Source organism: Coenobita brevimanus, chromosome 108, assembly GCF_032717465.1.
Source record: "Coenobita brevimanus isolate Jiangsu-jjx chromosome 108, ASM3271746v2, whole genome shotgun sequence".
NCBI lineage: Eukaryota > Metazoa > Arthropoda > Malacostraca > Decapoda > Coenobitidae > Coenobita > Coenobita brevimanus.
In genome coordinates, this window is record NC_137061.1 from 15,653,509 (window position 1) to 15,673,295 (window position 19,787).

The window sequence follows — 19,787 nt, forward strand, 5'->3', positions numbered from 1 at the left end:
TGGGATAAATGACAGATATGAATAAATAACAACTCCTGGTCTGCAGATAGCAACCTCCTTTCTCTCCCTCCAGCCCTCATCTATTCCCTCCTTCATGGTCCACAGGCGCGCTTGCGTCAAAATTTTAGCGTGGAGGTTTGGAGAACATCTGAAAAACACAACCTCTTCCCTTACTAAAACCTCCCTGTTCTTCTCCAACTGATTCCTTTGTTATTTCCCTAACTCTGTCAATAAGTATCCTACCATATACTTTTCCTATTACACTAAGAAGACAAATGCCTCTATGATTACCATACACTTCTTTTTCCCTTTTTCCTTTGTACAGAGGAATAATTATACTTGACCCCCAATCCTCCAGGCCTCTACCTTCCTCCTAGACCAATCTGCATACACCTTGCACAACCAATTTACTACTCTCTCTCCCCCATGCTTCACCATTTCACCACACACTCCATTAATTCCTGGGGCTTTCCCCATTTTGACTTCCTTCATTGCTTCCACAACTTCCATCCTACTGGTTTCTTCCTCTTTTCTCACATTCCTCTTTCTCCTAGCCATTCCCCAGCCACTTATACTTGCATTACATTCATACTCTATGTTTAACAATTGCTTAAGTCGAAGGGGAGCTGCAAGGCTTGGTGAATGAGTTTGGGAGAGTGTGTAAGAAACGGAATGTAAAGTTGAATGTAGGAAAGAGTAAAGTGATGGTCTTTGAGAGAGGTGAAGTCAGTGTACAGTGAGGTTGGATGAGGAGGAAATGGAAAATGTGAGTGCATTTAAGTATTTAGGTAATGTGATGAGTAAGAATGGAAGTTTAGAGGGCGAAGTGCTTGAAAGGGTGCTACAAGGAAGAAAGGTTGCTGGTTCCTTGAAAGCAATGATAAGAAACAGTGAAGTGAGCATGGAAGTAAGAAAGTTACTACATGACAGTATTGTGATACCAACTCTAACATATGGAAGTGATGCTTGGACCTTGTTAGAGGGACAGAATTGAAGAGTGAGAGCAGTGGAAATGAGTTATTTGAGAGGGGCATGTGGAGTCACCTGGAGAGACAGACTGACAAATAAGGAAGTGAAGAGTGTTGTGATGTGGATGTGGATGTGATAGGAAGTGTTAGGAGAAACACACTGAGATGGTTTGGCCATGTGGAGAGGATGGAGAGTGAGAGACTGATGAGGAGAGTGTATGTGAGTGAGGTGGGGGGAGGAGTGGGAGGGTGGGGCCAAGGATGAGATGGAGGGATGGAGTGGAGAGGTTATGAAAGAGAGGGGTGTGAGCTGGGAGGAGGGCAGTGAAATGGTGGGGTACAGGGTGACATGGAGGCAATTAGTTTGTGGCCACTCGTTACGGGATTAAGGCATCTGGCAATAGATAGCTAGATGGATAGTTTCTGGATCCTACTTCTCCCCAACTTTTGATGGGAAATAAGATCAGGAATACAGTGATGATAATAGTGTAGACTTTGTACCATTTCCCCTGCATGTGTAGTTCTGCTGTTGGTGTAATCCTAATGCACACTGATTTTGCAGGACTCCAGTGACAGCATTATTGAAGCTGATGAGGCATCTCAGATTGAGGCTGCCATTAAGGCTTCCCTGGCAGAGTGCGATGGCAAGGCTTCTGCTCCAAAAGTGGAAATTAAAGAGGAGGACAAGGAGGATTCAGATGCACTAGAAACATTTGATTCAGACAGTGAAGAGGTGGACTACTCTCTTTCTTCTGTGAAACAAGACAAGGCTCTCAATGGTGCTGAAGAATCATGCCGGATGAAAATACCTAGTGATAAACATTTTGAAAATAAAAATTGTCTTAATAAGCATGACAGTAAGGGGGAAGCAGAAGATTGGAAGACTTTCTTAGGACCATCATCAGATCCTAAATCTAATCTGATGCTGAGGCTTCCAGATGGATCAAAAGATATTGTCTCCATGCCATCGTCTTCCAAGCTAATGGTAAGTTTTTTAGTTGGTGGATGGCTGCCGATAACCTGACAGGTATTTCTCTGAGATTAAGAGCAGAGTCTGAGTAAAAATTTATAAAGTGGCTACTTATCCATTCATGTGAGGCAAAATCTTCACCTACAGATGCAGGAAATCAAAGATTAAGCCCAGGTTCTCCAATGCAGTAGTCTTGTGTGTTGAGTAGGCTGTAGCACCAGCCAGTCAGGGTGGTACTCCCAAGTAGGATGGGAATGCTAGTGATTGGGAGAGCTGGAGCTCCCACTTCACCAGCCATCAGTATATCCTGACCATCCCCCATTTCTGACCATTTCATTGTGTCACTATCTTGGAGGTTAGGCCAGCATATTTTGTCAAACACTTTTTTCTAACTATTCTTCCTATCTCATCCACTACTGTACATGAGCTTTACATACCATGCAATGCACCCCATTACATTACATTACAGGGGTTGACACGAGCAAAGTCTTGCAGCCCAAAAACTTTGCCCCCATTACTTAGTGGTGGACCTGAGGTGAGGCATGACAGGTTTTGCTGGCATAGTTTTTGGGACCAGGATGGGATGGAGCTTGGATCTATGCTGGAGGGTACAGGGCATTGCAGTTTCCAAGCTGACGCTTCCACTCAATAATGAGGGGCCTGAGCCTGAGAGTAGCGCCCTAGGAGGCAGGCCTATCAGTGGATGCATAGTGGCATGGCAAATGCAATGCCAAGGTGTGCTTGGAGGGTGTCCCTGTAGCTGGCCTGGCAGGGTGCCCCAAGGTCACTGTTACAGCTACTGGTCTCGGCTGGTGGGCTGTGGTTCCCAGGTCCCATGCCTGGGCTTGGGACTGTGCAGGTGGATGGGGATATGGTCTGTCTCCCCCTTTATTTAAATTTTCACTGACATGAGCAAAAACAGAGCAAGCCAGAGAAAACTCGATCACTCAAGGAGATCAGAGTGGCATCTTGGAATGTGGGTAGTTTGAAGGGTAGTGTGGGGGAAGTAGTTGAGGCTATGAGCAGGAGATGAATGGATGTTGGTTGTATACAGGAAGTTAGGTACAGGGAGGATCAGCCAGAATGATTGCCAGGAGGGATTGTAAAAATAAGCTGTTTTTGCAGGGAACTGCAGATAGATATGGTGGTATGGTTTTGTTGGGTGAGTAAAAATGGGTGGAATGTCATGAATGTAATGAGGATGAATGAAAGAATTACAGAAGTGAAAAATTTGTTTGGTAGGCTAATGATTCCATTTATATTGGTCTGTGCTCCACAGTCTGGCTTGGGTGATGCAGATAAAGATAGATTGTGGGACGACTTGATACATGTAGTAAGTGGTACCGTATAGGGGATGATGAGATTGTAGTTTTGGGAGGGGACTTGGTACTGTAATTGGTCATGTGGGTGAAGCAGCTCAAGGATATGAAGGGATATATGGGGGATGCGCATATAGTACGAGGAATGTGGAAGAAGAAGGGATACTCGAATTTGGATAGGCAGTGAACATGATTGTGTGAAACACGCATTTCAGGAAAAGAGAAAGGAAGGTGATTACATATGAATCTGGGGGAAATTGTAGCCAGATTGACTGTTGCCTAGTCAAGAGGGCTGAAAGGAGGTTGGTGAGGGATGTTAAAGTTATAGGGAGCAAAGAGTGTGTGCAGCAACACAAATTACCGATGTGTGACATGGTGATTAACCCTTTCATATTGGGTGACTCATGTATGTGTCACTAAAAAAATGTCTGTAGCCATCGGGTGGCACATGTTCATGTTATGGACTTTTTATATTTTTGCGCACCAGTGCCGAGGCCCAGTAATGGTTCATGTATCAGGAGGTGGCAGTACTGAGGTGTTGTCATCATGGAAACACTGTTTTATTGTCTCTTATTTTGACCCCCCCTGTGGCGGGGGGGACTGAATCTGGCCGCACTGTGGAGTGATACTACTACTCTGCGGCCAGGTTGTGTTAGGAAGAATACTACTGTTGTATTCCCTGCGTGTTGTAAAGGGCAACTAAAAAGGGCGGGGTTAGGGGCTAGGGACCCCCTCTTCTGTTTTTTTTAGTTCCTAAAAAGAGACAGGCCAGAGAAAGGGATGGGGGATGGAGTTATCCCCGTACCCTGAAGATTGGGTCTATGAATGTGCGTGGATGTAGTATGATTGAGGCTAAAAGGGAGGAGACTGGGAGAATGTTTGTGAGAAGAAAGTTGTATGTGTTAGCTTTGAGTGAAACGACGATGAAAGGGAAGGGTGAGTCTATGTTTGGAAGTGTGAATGGAAGATTGTCAGGTGTTGATAGAGGAAGGGCAAGAGAAGGTGTGGCCTTGTTAGTGAGTCTGGAAGTACAGCAGTGTGTGATTGAATGGAAGGAGGTGTCATCGAGACTGATGTGGGTGAAAGCGAAATTTGAACGTGAGTTGTGTGTTTGTGAGCGCATATGGGCTGGTAGTGAAAGGGATGAAGAAGAGAGGGAGTCATTCTGAAATGATGTTGATGAGTGTCTGCAGAGTTTTGGAGCGAATGTGAATGTGGTAATGATGAGAGATCTGAATGCTAGAGTGGGAAATGTAGCAGTTGAAGGTGTAGTTGGTATGCATGGTGTGCCTGGAAGAAATGAAAATGGGGAACGAATGAGAGGGATGTGTGTTGAGCGAGAGATGGTGATTGGAAGTACAGTAAGCTTGCCCTGAACACTTTCTCGCCGAACGCGCTCGCAATTATACGCAGTAAGTGCTGGGATACGTATAAGACAACATAAGATTTAAGAACTACTGTATTATGAAAATTTTAAATTTACGCAAGAGAGGCCTTTGAAAGGCTAAATCCTCGAACATCAGCGTAGCACGCACAGTTTGTTTTGATCACGTGATGTGATTCACTCTACTGCTTTTCCACAGTACTGTATTTGTAAGTTAAATATTTACAGTACTGTTCTGGTAAGTTTATGTGCAAGTTAGAATACTATAGTAGTAAATAATGTTAAAGCAAGAAATAAACTCTTATAGCCAGTTTACCTGATAGGCATTGAAATAGTACCCTTTTTATTTGTTTGTTAAATATTTGCTGTACTGCTTTTCCACAGTACTGTATTTGTAAGTTAAATATTTACTATTCTGGTATGCACTTGAAAGTTAAAGCACTTAAAGAAAGTTAAAGCATTAAATAAAGTTAAAGCATTAAATAAAGTTAAAGCATTAAATAAAGCCTTGTAACCAGTTAACCTGATTTATATGATTTCCCACGATCGGTGGGTTCCGAGACAATTTGCCATCATGTCAATTCCCTGTCAGACAATTCCCTGTCAAAACATAGATGATTCCCCAACAGGACAATTTGCACCCTGGATGATTCCCGTCATTCTATAAATATACTTATATTAATTAATCAATACTTGTATAAATATACTTATTATTAATTAATCAATACTTTAATAACTATATTTCAGTTGGATCCAGCAAAGTCTATGTTCAATAGTGTAGCCTTTGGATATTATTTACTAGTTGCACCTTCATTCAGTAATTAACTTGTTTCTTCCTCACTGTAGTCACCTTTTAATTATATTCTTGCATCACCCATAGCTGTCTTCATTAATGATGGCAAATTGTCTTGTTATTGTTGTGACGGCGAATAGTCCTGAAACCTTTTTGCTCCCTAGACTCCCTAAACGTGGTGTTTTGCTGTTATCTGCCACTGGTAATCAATATGGAGCACTTTAAGTGGTTAGAAGGTTTATTTAATGTTATAACTCACAAGTACAGTACTGCACAGCAAAACTTCAACATACAAATACGTAAACACAAGGCAACATTCCGACGCCGATTGGTTTCGCGTGGAGGGAAGGTTAAGAGTAGGTAAGAGATGGGTGAGAGATAGGAGAGTTAGGTGCGACAGGGAGGTTTTCAAAGTGAGTTAGTTGGATAAAAGAGAGAAAATGATAGAGTATCAGGAGAAATTGAAAGATGATTGGAATGCAGTGAAAGATCAGGAAAATGCCAGAGTGCAGGAGGAATGGCAGTTGTTTAAGAGTGCTGTGGTGGGGCATGTGGAAGAGGTGTGTGGTGTGAGATGTGTGGGTGGTGGTGTAAGAAAAGGAAGTGAATGGTGGTGCGAGGAAGTAAGTATGACCGTGGCTGAGAAGAGACGTGCATATGAAGTGTGGCTGCAGAGGAAGGATGAGGTGTCATATGAGAGGTATAAGGAAAAGAGGAATAGGGCGAGAAGGGCTGTGCATGAGGCTAAAGTGGCAGCAGATGAGAGGTGGGGTAGGCAGTTGACTGAGAATTTTCAACAGAATAAGAAAATGTTTTGGAAGGAGGTGAAGTGGGTGCAAAAAGGGAGAGTCTGGGAAGGAAGAGCATGTAAAAGTAGAGGATGGAAGGGTGTTAACTGAGATGGATGCAGTAAGGAAGAGATGGGCAGAGTATTTTGAAAGATTGTTAAATGTAGAGGAGGAAAGGGTGGCTGAGATTGTGGCGGATGGAAGGGTGCAAGGAATTCATGTGTTGGGAGAGTTGAATGATTCTTTGATCATGAAGGAGGAAGTGCAGGAGGCAGTAAAGGAGATGAAAAAAGGGAAGGCTGCAGGTATGGATGGGTGTTCTGTGGAATGCCTGAAGGATGGTGGAGTGACTATTGTTGACTTGTTAGTAAGATTGTTGAATGTGTGCTTTGTGAAAGGTATGGTGCCAATTGACTGGGCAAGTGCTTGTGTGGTCCTGTTGTATAAAGGCAAGGGTGATAAGTATGAATGTACTAGCTTTAGGGGTATAAGTCTGTTGAGTGTTGTAGGTAAGGTGTATAATAGAGTGTTAATTAAGAGAGTTAGAGAGGGTACAGAGGGAGTGATTGGTGATGAGCATTGTGGCTTTAGGAGAGGGAGGGGATGCATGGATCAGGTGTTTGCTGTGAGACAAGTGTGTGAAATGTATTTAGTGAAAGGCAAGGATGTGTTTTGTGCATTCATGGATTTAGAGAAATTATATGATAGAATTGATAGGGAGGCTTTATGGACTGTTTTAAGATTGTATGGACTTGACGGTAGGTTACTAAAAGGGGTGAAAAGTTTTTATGTAAATAGTAGAGCATGTCTAAGAGTGGGAAATACTGTGAGTGAGGAGGGGAAATTGTTGAGTGCTGTGAAGAGTATGTACGAAGGAGCTAGGGCTATAGCGAGTGGATGGTGAGCTGAGTGAATTCTTTGATCTCAGTGTAGGACTGAAACAGGGTTGTGTGATGTGTCCATGGCTGTTTTAATATATACATGGATGGGGTTGTAAAGGAGGTGCAAGGTAGGGCAGTGGATGTGGGGGTGGCTCTAATGAATGAGGGTGAGATTTGGAAGATTCCTGTGTTGCTGTTTGCTGATGATACAGTATTGTTGAGTGAAGATGAATGGGAGTTGCAAGGTTTGGTGAATGAATTTGGGACAGTGTGTAGGAGGAGGAAGCTGAAAGTTAATGTAAACAAAAGTAAAGTTATGGTGTTTGAGAGGAATGAAGTCACAGAATGTACAGTGAGGTTGGATGTTGAGGATATGGAGAATGTGAGTGCATTCAAGTACTTGGGTAGTGTGATGAGTAAGGATGGAACTTTGGGGGATGAAGTGCATGAAAGGGTACAGCAGGGAAGGAAGGTTGTTGGTTCACTGAAATCAGTGATGAGAAATAGGGAGGTGAGTATGGAAGTTAAGAAGTCACTACATGATAGTATTGTGATCCCTACACTGACGTATGGAAGTGAGGCGTAGACCTTGCAAGAGGGGAACAAGTCAAGAGTGAGAGCAGTGGAAATGAGTTACTTGAGAGGAGCATGTGGAGTGACATGGAGGGACAGGTTGACGAATGAAGAAGTGAAGGAACATTGTGGGGTGGATGTGGATGTGGTTGAGAAGATTAGGAGAAATACACTGAGGTGGTTTGGGCATGTGGAGAGAATGGAGAATGAACAACTGACTAAGAGGGTGTATGTAGGTGAGGTGGAGAGAGGGAGAGGGAGGGGTAGACCGAGGATGAGGTGGAGGGATGGAGTTGAGAGGTATATGAGGGAGCGTAGTCAAATGATGGGTGACAGAGCAACTTGGAGGCGTTTTGTCTGCGGCCACCCTTTGCGGGATTAGGGCGTTGGGCTATAGATAGATAGATAAATTGGTTTCCTGTGAGAGTGGGGCTGCGGCAGGGATCTGTGATGTCGCCTTGGTTGTTTATTATTTATTTGGAAGGTGTTGTAAGGGAGGTGAATGCAAGAGTTTTCGGTGGAGGTCTGAGTCTGGTGAATGTTGATGGTAGAGATTGGAATCTGAAGCAGCTGCAATCAGATGATACTGCATTGGTGGCTGATTAAAAGGAGAGATTGAGACAGTTGGCAGAGGAGTTTGGAAGGGTGTGTGAAAAGAGGAAACTGAAAGTAAGTGAGAGTAAGAGTAAAATGATGAGGTGTACGAGGTCAGTAGATGGTAGGAGGATGAATATAGTTTTGAATGGTGGGTTGCTTGTGGAGGTAGTGTGTTTTAAGTATATAGGGTCACATGTTGCTGTGGATGGAAGAATAGATGCAGAAGTGAAGTTAGAATGAATGAAGTAGGAAAGGTGCTGGGAGGAATGAAAAAAGTTTTTAGATGTCGTTCACTTAGAATGGATGTAAAAAGAAGGCTGTATGAGGGTGTTGTGGTACTGACTATGTTATGTGGGGCTGAAACATGGAACATGGGTGCAGCAGAGAGGGAAAATTTGAATGTAATGGAGATGAGGTGTCTGAGAAGTATGTTTGGAGTGACGTGTATGGATCAAGTGAGAAATGATGACGTGCAAAGGAGAACTGGAGTTGTTCGGGAGATGGCTGATCGAGTTGAGCAGGGGTTGTTGTGATGGTTTGGGCATGTGGAGAGATTGGATAATGAGCGATTGGTGAAAAGATAACTAGATCTGTTGTGAGAGGTGTAAGGCTGAGGGAGACCACGAATAGGATGGATGGACAGTGTGAGGAGAGCGTTGGATGCGAGAGGGATGTCTGTTGAGCAAGGAAGAGTGGCTATGCGTGACAGAAATAAATGGAGAGAAATTGTGAATGAATAAATTATGATGCAGCCCTGAGGGATTATTCTCCCACATGTGGTCTGATCAGGTAATCAGGTCAGGTGCAGGTAAGGGGATGGGTCTATTATGATGTGGCAGGGGTAAACCAGCTCTGCTGTCGGGCCCTGCTGCAGATGTCACTGATTGCACTGCACAGTTGACCCTCATGCGGTGTGGTGCAATGAGGATCTGTCCCTTCTTCCCTTTGCAACTAAGATGCGAATGAATGTATTTAAATGGATGAGTAAATTGGGAGTGTGTTGTCCTGTCTTGGCTACCTCCCTCTCCTTGGGGGAAGCAGCCTAGGTATATAGATAGATAGATTTTTGTCAGTTACCAGAAGTACAGGTATACCCCGGTTTAACGATGTAATTGGTTAGGTAAAACCCCATTGTTAGATGGGGTATCATATATCAGGGTACTTTTAACATGTAAAGTAATGGGATCAGCCTTGGGTTCCCCCCCAAACCAAGTCCAAAACCCACCTGATTGATCCCCAGGACAAGTTTAAAGTCAATCTAAATGGTCTAATGGCTGTAAAGGAAGCTAACCTAAGCCAGACACCTGTAAATAACTTGCTGAATCCAACATATAAAATCTGAAAATCATAAGAACTAGGTTAGAAATATCAAACCTCTCATCACTTACTTCTTGCAAGTCCATGTCCAGTCCTGGTCATCATCCTTGCTGTCCGCTCCGAGGCTAGGGGATGTGTGGTGTTCCCAAACACTAACTCATCCTCTTCAAAGCCCTCAAACCCCATCTCTGTGGGAGGGTTGGGGGGGGGGGAACCTGGCAAGGTGGGGTGATCGTAGTGGGAGACTGATGCACTGGCTCTGGGGGGTGGCGATGGAGTGCAATGCGATGACACAGTGGTGGCGATGGAGTGTGATGCGATGGCTCAGGTGGTGGTGATGGGGTACGATGTGATGGCTCAGGCGGTGGTGATGATTTGCAATGCAATGGCTGTGGGGTTGGCAACGGAGTGCGATGCGATGACAGAGAAGGTGGTGAGGGAGACAGCTGTGATGACCGGTGAGGTGGCAAGGGAGGCGTCTGCAATGACTGATGAGGTAGTGATGGAGTCAGATGCAGTGGATCACATCGTGGGGAAGGAGACAGAGACAGTGACCAAAGTGGTCAGGGAGATGGAGGCTGGGGCGAGGAAGGCAGCAATGGAGTGGTGGAATGCCTTAGTGGAGACACAGGTGACACGGGAGACAGGGATCGGCTGGAGGTTAGGTCCAGCACGAGGGGCCGAGCATGTCCTCGGCAGAAGGAGACCCTGGGTGTTTCTCTGCTGGTTGATGGTGGGGGAGATGCTCTGTTGTTTAAGGTTGGGGAGATGCTCTGCTGGTTGAAGGTTGGGGAGATGCTCTGCTGATTGAAGGCTGGGGAGATGCTCTGTTCATCGGGGGCTGGGGAGGTCCTTTGTGGCTTGCTGGCACGGTGGGGACCTTTATGAAGAAGGCAGTGATTTTAGTCTCCCTGGCTGCCCTCTTCTTTTCCTTCAGCATCGTCTTGTACACCTTCTTCCCCTCCTCCAGCCGATTAGCTGTGTCCCTACTTTGTCCCGGGAAAGGTTCGTGTGTGCACATCAGTGCAATGATTTTGTCCAACTTGGTCAGTATCTCCCTCAGAATTGTTATATTGAGGGCTCGCACATCAGGGATGACCTCCTCCTCATGTGCTTCCTGGTGTGCCCTCTGAATCTCCATATTGAGGAGCTCCTCTTTGCTGAGGTCCTCCCTGTGGCGTTGGAGGACCTCCTCCACGTCATGCTCGTCAACCTCCCCGAAGCTCATCTTGTGCGACAGTTCCACTATATCCTGCCGCACACGCTGCACCGGCTGAGCATGCAAGCCCTTGGGGAAGCTGATGAAGGAGTGCATGCACTCTGGCCACAGCTTCTGGCACACATTGTTCGTGGTGGTCTAGCTGACTTCACGCCACTCGCTGCAGTGATGTTCTCTATGGCATGACGTATATTGTAGCCCTTCCCAAACTTCTGCACTGTCGTCCTGTCGTCACTGTCACAGGCTCTCACCAGCTGCTGCATAGTGCGGTGGAGGTAATACACTTTGAACGCAGCGATCATCCCTTGGTCCATGGGCTGCAACAATGACGTGGTGTTGGGGGGACAGGAACACCAATTCATTGTTGCTTACCTGTTCCTTCATCATGGGAGGGTGGCTAGGCGCGTTGTCTACCACCACGAGAAATCTGTTCTCCAGATCCTCCCTGTAGGCATACCTCTTCAGGACATGAGAGAGATACGAGTGGAAATATGATGAACAGATATCACAAGTCAGCCAGGCCTTCTTGTTTGACTTCCAAGTCATACCAAGGTTTTCTTTCACATACCCCACCAGAGCCCTGGGGTTCTCGGAGTGATAGACAAGGAGTGGCTTCAACTTGAGGTCGCCCTCGGTGTTGCCCCCCAGCAGGAGTGTGAGCTGGTACCTGTCCTTCGAGGCCTTGAACCCTGGTGTAGACTTTTCCTTTGTTGCAAAATATGTTTTGGAGGACATTAACCCCTCCATGGCCATGGGTCCGGAATTTTATGTGCACCCCATTCCGACGCCGGGCCATTTTCTGAAGTTTCAAAAATTGTTTTTTTTTTTCTTGCTATATTGAAGAGAAAGTTCAGATGCACCTAACATTGCAAATCCCAGCTTCCTAGACCCATTCTGTGGCTTGCAATGGAGGCGAAAGTTGCAGATATATTGGCAACCAATATCCGCCCCCGAGAGGTGCTGTCACATTGCAACATCACATGTGTTGTTATCTTTATTTTTTACCCCCTACAACAATGTGAGTGGTGCTGAAATGTTGCGCATATATTAGACATGATGGTATCGAATGATTTCAGTACATAATGTGTTAGGATGAACAAAAATATTGTTATGAATATTATTTGACCTTTTCGATATAAAATATGTTTACGGTAGTGTTGTTATTTTTTACGTTATCATTGTGCCCATGCTTGGCAAAGGGAGTGAAAGGATTGAATTTTCAGTCCTAAATGAGAAAATTGCCGTTCCCCTGAGGCTAGGCTCTCCCATGGGGGATGAAAGTGGAAGGTCAGATCCGATTAGGAATAGGGGAGTTGAGTCGCAACTTGCTGCTCCCTCACCACGTGCATGGCAAAAAATAGAATCGTAATGCAGTTTCAAAAGTACGAATAAGTCTGATTATTACGAAAAGAGATTCAAAGCAGAAATAAATATATTTACAGACGGGGGAAAACGTATTATTTCTGTAATAACACGTTCGCCTTTCTCTGTCATTTTACCTTGTTATTTTCATAATATATGTTGCTGCCTGTCTGTCATGAGTGTAGGAAAGTATGATATTTTCTGCCTGGGTAAGGAAAAAGGGTACAGCTGGAGGTTTCCCAACATTTTACACGGTAAGAATTGCAAGACAACCTGGCATTTGGACCTCGCACGAGCTGATTAGCAGGAAGGGAAGGAAGTTCTTTCCACCCACAAAAGCATCACGTGAACACAGAAAACTTTCCTGTTGTGCTTGTAAAAGGCAAAGAATATGGAAAATGATTCAATACAGTACAACAGACCTGAGCAAATAGGTAAATATATCAAACAAAAATTAATTTTTATTCATATCTTTTTTGTTTATGCCTGTATTTATTTATAATCGTAAACAGGGTGGTTGTGTGTGTATTGTAAGGGAGGAGAAAGATGAGATTTTCTGTCTGGGTTGAGATAATGGGTGTAACTATGTGTGTTTAGGCATGGCCATGAGCGTAAAAATCATACATCCACTCGTCACGGCAGCAGGTGGTGAACTGACAAATGAGGTGTGAGAGCGTGAAGTGAAGGTCAGTCTCGTGTCCCAGATGTTCGTTCACTTCCTGAAAGTTTTCACAGTTTTCTGCAAGTCGCACTCCATCGAATGATCCAAACCAGTACAACATACCTGAGCAAATAGGTAAAGATACCAAGATAAAAATGTATTTTTCACTTATTATCATGTCTTTTATGTTTGTGCCTGTATTACTTTATAATCATAAACAGGTGGTTGTGTGTGTTTTGCAAGAAAGGACAAAGTTGATATTTTCTGCCAAGGTTGAGATAATGGGTGTAGTTGTGCTTGTTTAGACATGGCCAGGAGCGAAAAAATTGAAAATCCACTCATCACGGCATCAGGCTCTGAACTGCTTGTTGAGGTGTATGGGAGTGTACTGTAGGTCAGTTTGAATATATTCAGAACATTCGTTCACTTCCCCAAAATTTTGCCCTTTTTTATATATATATATATATATATATATATAGGCCAAGCTCAAATGACGCCTGCGGCCATTTATCGGCTAAACATCGTTCGTTTCTGGCAGCCACAGAGGGGTTAAGAGCCCAGTCTCCGCCGACTCCGCTCTTTCTTTACCCCTGCACAATTGTTGACTCTATACAGGGGTTTTATCCGCCCCTGTGTGGAGTACAACTCTCATGTGTGGGGAGGCTCCCCACATACAGCTCTTCTCAATAGGGTGGAGTCAAAGGCTTTTCGTCTCATTAACTCTCCTCCTCTTACTGACTCCCTTCAACCTCTGTCTCTTCGCCGCACAGTTGCATCTTTATCTCTTTTCTATTGCTGCTTTAATGGTCACTGCTCCTCTGAACTGTCTGCTTGCATTCCGCCACCTCTACGATGGGCACGTAGCACCCGTCTGGCAGCAAACTCTCATCCCTTTTCTGTCCAACTCTCTAATGCAAGAGTTAACCGTTACTCCCAGTCTTTCATTTATGCAACAGGTCAGCTCTGGAACTGTCTCCCTTTGTCTGTATTTCCTGCTGCCTATGATCTCCAGTCTTTCAAACGCAGTGTGTCCAGGCATCTCAAAATGATCGGATCTTGAATTTGGCTCTCTATTGTATTTTGTTTTTCTCTTGGAGGGAACTGTTACTGCGGGCTCATGGTCTTTGGTTCCTTCTTCCTTGCATAAAAAAAAAAGTCTCATCAAAAATCAAAACCTGCTTCACACTGTAGCCACCCTCCGGAATGATGCGTTTCAACTCGTCAGCATTTCTTCACAAGTTGAAATGCATCGTTGCCGAGGGTGGCTACAGTGCGAAGTAGGTCTTGATTTTTGATGAGACTGGGCTCTTAACCCCTCCATGGCCCCAGACATCGAATGACATTTAGCCGATAAATGGCCGCAGGCGTCGTTTGAGCGTGGCCTATAGAAAACAGTGAAAATTTTTGGGAAGTGAATAAATGTTCTGAATGTCTTCAGACTGACCTACACTACACTCCCAAACACTTCATCAAGCAATTCACAGCCTGCTGCTGTGATGAGTGGATTTTCGATTTTTGTGCTCCTGGCCATACCTAAACAAGCACAACTACACCCATTATCTCAACCCAGGCAGAGAATATCATCTTTGTCCTTCCTTGCAAAACACACACAACCACATGTTTATGATTATGATTTAATACAGGCACAAACAAAAAAGACATGATAATAAGTGAAAAATACATTTTTGTCTTGGTATCTTTACCAATTATTTTTTTTTTTTATGCTAGGAAGAAGGAACCAAAGGCCACGAGCCCGCAATAAATGTTTCTTCCAAGAGAAAAACAAAATACAAGGGAGAGCCAAATTCAGGATCCGATCATTTTGAGATGCCTGGACACACTGCGTTTGAAAGACTGGAGATCATAGGAAGCAGGAAATACAGACAGAGGGAGACAGTTCCAGAGTTGACCTGTTGCATAAATGAAGGACTGGGAGTAACGGTTAACTCTTGCATTAGAGAGTTGGACAGAAAAGGGATGAGAGTTTGCTGCTAGACGGGTTCTACGTGCCTGTCATAGACGTGGAGGGATGCAAGCAGACAGTTCAGGGAGCAGTGACCATTGAAGTAGCAATAGAAGAGAGATAAAGATGCAACAGTGCAGCGAAGAGACAGAGGTTGAAGAAAGCCAGTAAGGGGAGGAGAGTTAATGAGATGAAAAGCCTTTCACTCCACTCTATTGAGAAGAGCTGTATGTGGGAGGCCTCCCCGCACGAGAGTTGTACTCTACATGGGCGAATAAAACCTGTGTATAGAGTCAATAACTGTGCAGGGGTAAAGAAGGAACGGAGTCGGCTTAGCACATCAAATCTCTTGGAAGCAGATTTTACAAGAGGTATAATATGATCTTTCCAAGATAAGTCCTGAGTGAATGAAACCCCAAGCATGTTCAAGGATGATGCAGGATTAAGCTGAATATTATTAAACATTAGTGGGTACACCTGTAGAAGATTTTGTTGGGTTGATAGGTGTAAGAACTGAGTCTTTGATGCATTAAAAACAGCAAGATGATTTTTACCCCAGTCAGAGATACAAGCCAAGTCAGACATTAGGTATGCCGTAGCCTCATCCCTTGTTTGTTGAAGTAACTGCTGAGATGGACGTTGTGGGAGCCGACTGGAAAGGTGAAGGGTGGAATCATCAGCATGAAAGTGGGTAGGGTTAGATGTACAGCTTAGGTCACTGATAAATAAAAGGAAGAGGGTTGGTGATAGGACAGAGCCCTGAGGAACACCACTGTTGATGGATCTAGGAGAAAATGATCGCCGTCTACAACAGCGGTTGTAGAACAACCACAAAAGAGGCTATAGATGAAGGCACAGATAGAAGGATAGAAACCGTAAGAGGGCAGTTTGGAAATTACAGATATATGCCAGACTCGACTGAAAGCCTTTGAGATGTCAAGTGCAATGGCAAAGCTTTCGCCAAAGGCCCGAGAGGAGGATGACCAGGAGTCTGAAAGGTAGGTGAGAAGATAGCCAGTGGAGCGTCCCTATGGAACCCATACTGATGATCAGAAAGAAGCATTGGTGGGCAGCTCAAACGAAGAAGGACCTTGCGCAAGCACAATGTGCAATCCACAGTTCAGTACGTTGTGCAAGTGCAAGTGCGCAGTCTGACAAATATTTAGCTTGCGCAGTGTCGCAAAGCGCAAGCATAAACCATTTGCATATATTTGTGGAAATTACTGTAAAATATTGAGATATTTACATAAAATAGCATACTTACTTTTATTTATTATTATTATATCTATCTATCTGTTGCCAGAAGCCTAAATCATGTAAGGGGTGGCCACTGGCCACAAACAAGCAGCAAATCTTCTCCATGTCACCCTGTCCCCTGCCATTTCACTGCCCTGCTCCCAGCTCACACCCCCCTCTCTTATATGCTTCTCCACTCCATCCCTCCATTCATCCTTGGCCTCCCCCTCCCTCTCCCCCCCTCCACCTCACTCTCATACACTCTCCTTGTTAGTCTCTCACTCTCCATCCTTTCCATATGACCAAACCACCTCAGTGTGTTTCTCCTAACGCTTCCTATCACATCCACATCCACACCACAATGCTTCTTCACTTCCTCATTTGTCAGTCTGTCTCTCCATGTACAGTAACTCCACATGCTCCTCTCAGATAACTAATTTATTTCCACAGGTCTCACTCTCGACTTCTGTCCCTCCAACAAGGTCAAAGCTTCACTTCCATACATTAGAATTGGTATCACAATACTGTCATGTAGTAATTTTTTCCCTCGTGGAAGTTCAAACAGAGGAGTGAACGGGCTCCGAAGTGGAGGGACAGGGAAACAAAGGCTGTGATGTTGCCAGTTTTAATTTTATCTGCATTTTTGCAAGATATTATATTTAATAATTCAATATAGATATATAATAGCATGTTTAATTCCTAATAAAAATCATTAAAACATACTATTTAAATCAAATATCCAGAGCCCAATGAATTATTAGGCTGTGGATATTTCATTTAAATAATATGTTTTAATGATTTTTGTAAGATATTGCATATGCTACTCTTCATAAGTATTGTATTTTAAATTTATTATTATTTACTACAAATAATAATTAATTTAAAAATGGTAAAATACATTATCTCTGTTGAAGCATTTTGAGAAATGCTACTACCCTCCATCCCTCCCACCAGAACCCTCATGACCTGCCCAAGCCTCCCCCATCGCTTGTCCAGACATATGGGAAGTTCCCAGGACCATGTGTCCCTTGGACTGCGCAGTGCGCAATCCACAGGACAGGTGCGCAAGGCAGGTTCTTAAGCGCAATGTTACGCATGGTCTCGTGCGATGCCCAATGTGCAAACGATATTCACCAGATCGCAACAGTGTGCAATTGCTCTTTCCGCAAGTGTTTGCGCACCTGCCCAGCACTGGGAAGAAGGTTATGATGGGAAAAATATTTTAAAATTTTTCTATTAAGAATTGACTCGAAAACTTTTGTGATGCAGGATATTAAAGCAATTGGATGATAGAGAGTTGGGAATGGTCACCCTTCTTTGGGACTGGCTGAATGAGAGCAAACTTCCAGCATGGAGGAAGGGTACTAGTTGATAGACAAAGGCGAAAGAGTTTACCTAGGCAGGGTGTAAGCACAGAAACACAGTTCTTGAGGACAACAGGAGGGACTCCATCAGGCCCATTTGCCTTGTTAGTATTGAGGCCAGTGATGGCAGAAAATACATCAGCTGAAGAAATTTTAATGTCAGCCATGAGGAAATCAGAGGGGGGAAGTGATGGAGGAACAGCACCAAAATCACTTAAGGTGGAATTGGAGGAGAAAGTCTGAGCGAAGAGCTCTGCCTTTTCAGTAGAAGAAATAGCTACAGAGCCATCAGAGTAGAAAAGAGGAGGGAAGGGTGATGAGGTAAAGTTGTTAGAAAGGTTTTTGGCAGGGTGCCAGAAGGAACGGGAAGAATTCGAGTTGGAGAGTTGAGAACATTTATTACGGATGAAATTATTTTTAGCAGGCGAAGAACAGACTTGGCATGATTCCGGGCAGAAACATAAAAAAGATGTGATTCAGGGGTGGGTTGGCTCCGGTACCTTTTATAGGCCCTCTCCTTGTTGCGGACAGCATTAGAACAAGTGTGATTGAACCAAGTTTTTTTTTTGCATTAGTCAGAGGATATGAGAAAGGAATGTATGCTTCCATGCCCGAGAGAATAACCTCTGTAATGCTCAAGGCACACTCAGATGGCTCCCAGCCATGGAAGCAATAATCATTCCAGAGAAAATCAAAGAAGTACGGCCTGAGGGCCTCGCAATCCGCAGCTCCACAGATGATGTTTCTTTGGAGGGTCGACAGGTCGTACCGGAGCGATAGGACAGGTTGAGGTAATAAGGTTGTGATCGGAGGAGCCCAACAGAGAAATAAGATTAACAGTGTAAGCAGAAGGATTAGTTGTAAGGAAGAGGTCAAGGATGTTGGAGCTCTCTCCAAGGCAGTCAGGGATACGGGTAGGGTGCTGTACAAGCTGCTCTAGGTCATTAAGGATAGAAAAGGTGTAGGCGTGTTCACCAGGTGGATCAGTGAAAGGAGAGGAGAACCAGACGTGCTGGTGAACATTGAAATCTCCAATAATGGAGATTTCAGAGAAAGGAGAAATGGATAGAATGTGTTCCATCGTAGAAGTAAGGGAGTCAAAGAATTTTTGACAGTATAATTAGGGATAAGTATAAAGCGCATATACATTTAGTCAGAGAATGACAGGAAAGTCGAAGCCAGAGTGTAGAGAATTCAGAAGAATCGAGTTCAGGAACACAAGAGCAAGATAAGTCAATGTGTATATACTGTATACACAACAGCCACCTTCGGCTTTGAAATGAGTACAGGTAAGCCCTTAATTCACGCAAACTTTTTTCACGCAATTTCGGTTATCCACGAATTTTTCATACAATAATTAAAACATAAAATTATAGTATTCAGATAAATAATTTTAATATACAAGAGAAATAAATAAAATATAAAATTGCCTATCTGCTGCCCATGTGCATACATATATGTATGTGTGTGTGTGTATGTGTGTGTGTGTGTGTGTGTGTGGGAGGTCGGTCTACCACGCACCACACAGTCAGTTTGAATCTGACGGTCAAACCATGCATGACTTGCAAATCGTTATTTGTAGCTTATTTTTCTGCCTTCCAGTGATTGCTTGCCTTGTCTGCCAACATGGGGCCTAAGCGTAGTGCTAGTGTTGCATGTGGTAACACACCAAAATGGACTAGTAAAGTGATGTTGCTGACAGAGAAAGTTAAAGTGTTGGACAAACTTAAGGGAGGAATGTCGGCGACAATTCCCCGTCAGGACGATTCCCCGTCATTTATTTACATACCAGTTTTTTTTAGCAAGTACAGTACACTAGTTTTTTACTTATATGAGTTATAAAATCCCCCTGAAAATTAGTTACTAAGTATTAAATAATCAGTAATAAGTATATTTATAGAATGACAGGAAATCTTCCATGTTTTGATGGTGAATTGACTTTGTGGGGTGAGTCAACTGTTCTTACAATAAAGAAGGCAGAATGTAGAATATGGGAGGCAGTGAGGGCTAGTGCACCAGACTGTGCTGAAGTGTCTCCACCTACGCCTGTGAACTGGCTCAGAACCGTATGTTTGGGGTGAATGAGTCAACTGTTTGGACAATAAAGAAGGCAGAATGTAGCATATGGGAGGCAGTGAGGGCTTGTACACCAGACTGTCGAAGTGTCTTCACCTACGCCTGTGCTTGTCAAGTTTCAGTGTTAAATTTCTTACATTTTTGTTGTTTTTCATACTTTATGCTAGTTTATAAGGTGTATGTAGTGCATAAACAGTATTATTCAGATGTAATATACTTAGTAGACATGCGTAATTATGTGCACACAAGGACAGAACATATACGCGAAGTTACCACATACGCGAAGGGTCTGGGAACGTAACCCTCGTGTGAATTA

General features: G+C 43.9%; 1 protein-coding gene across 1 annotated transcript in view; it reads left to right on the plus strand.

The window, feature by feature from the left end:
* LOC145416994 (UBX domain-containing protein 7) overlaps positions 1 to 19,787 on the plus strand; it is a 276,989-nt gene that overhangs the window by 229,243 nt on the left and 27,959 nt on the right. The window contains exon 7 of the mRNA XM_080285837.1: positions 1,531 to 1,953. Within this exon, the coding sequence (XP_080141963.1) occupies positions 1,531 to 1,953 (423 nt within the window). The remainder of the gene's footprint in view (positions 1 to 1,530; positions 1,954 to 19,787) is intronic.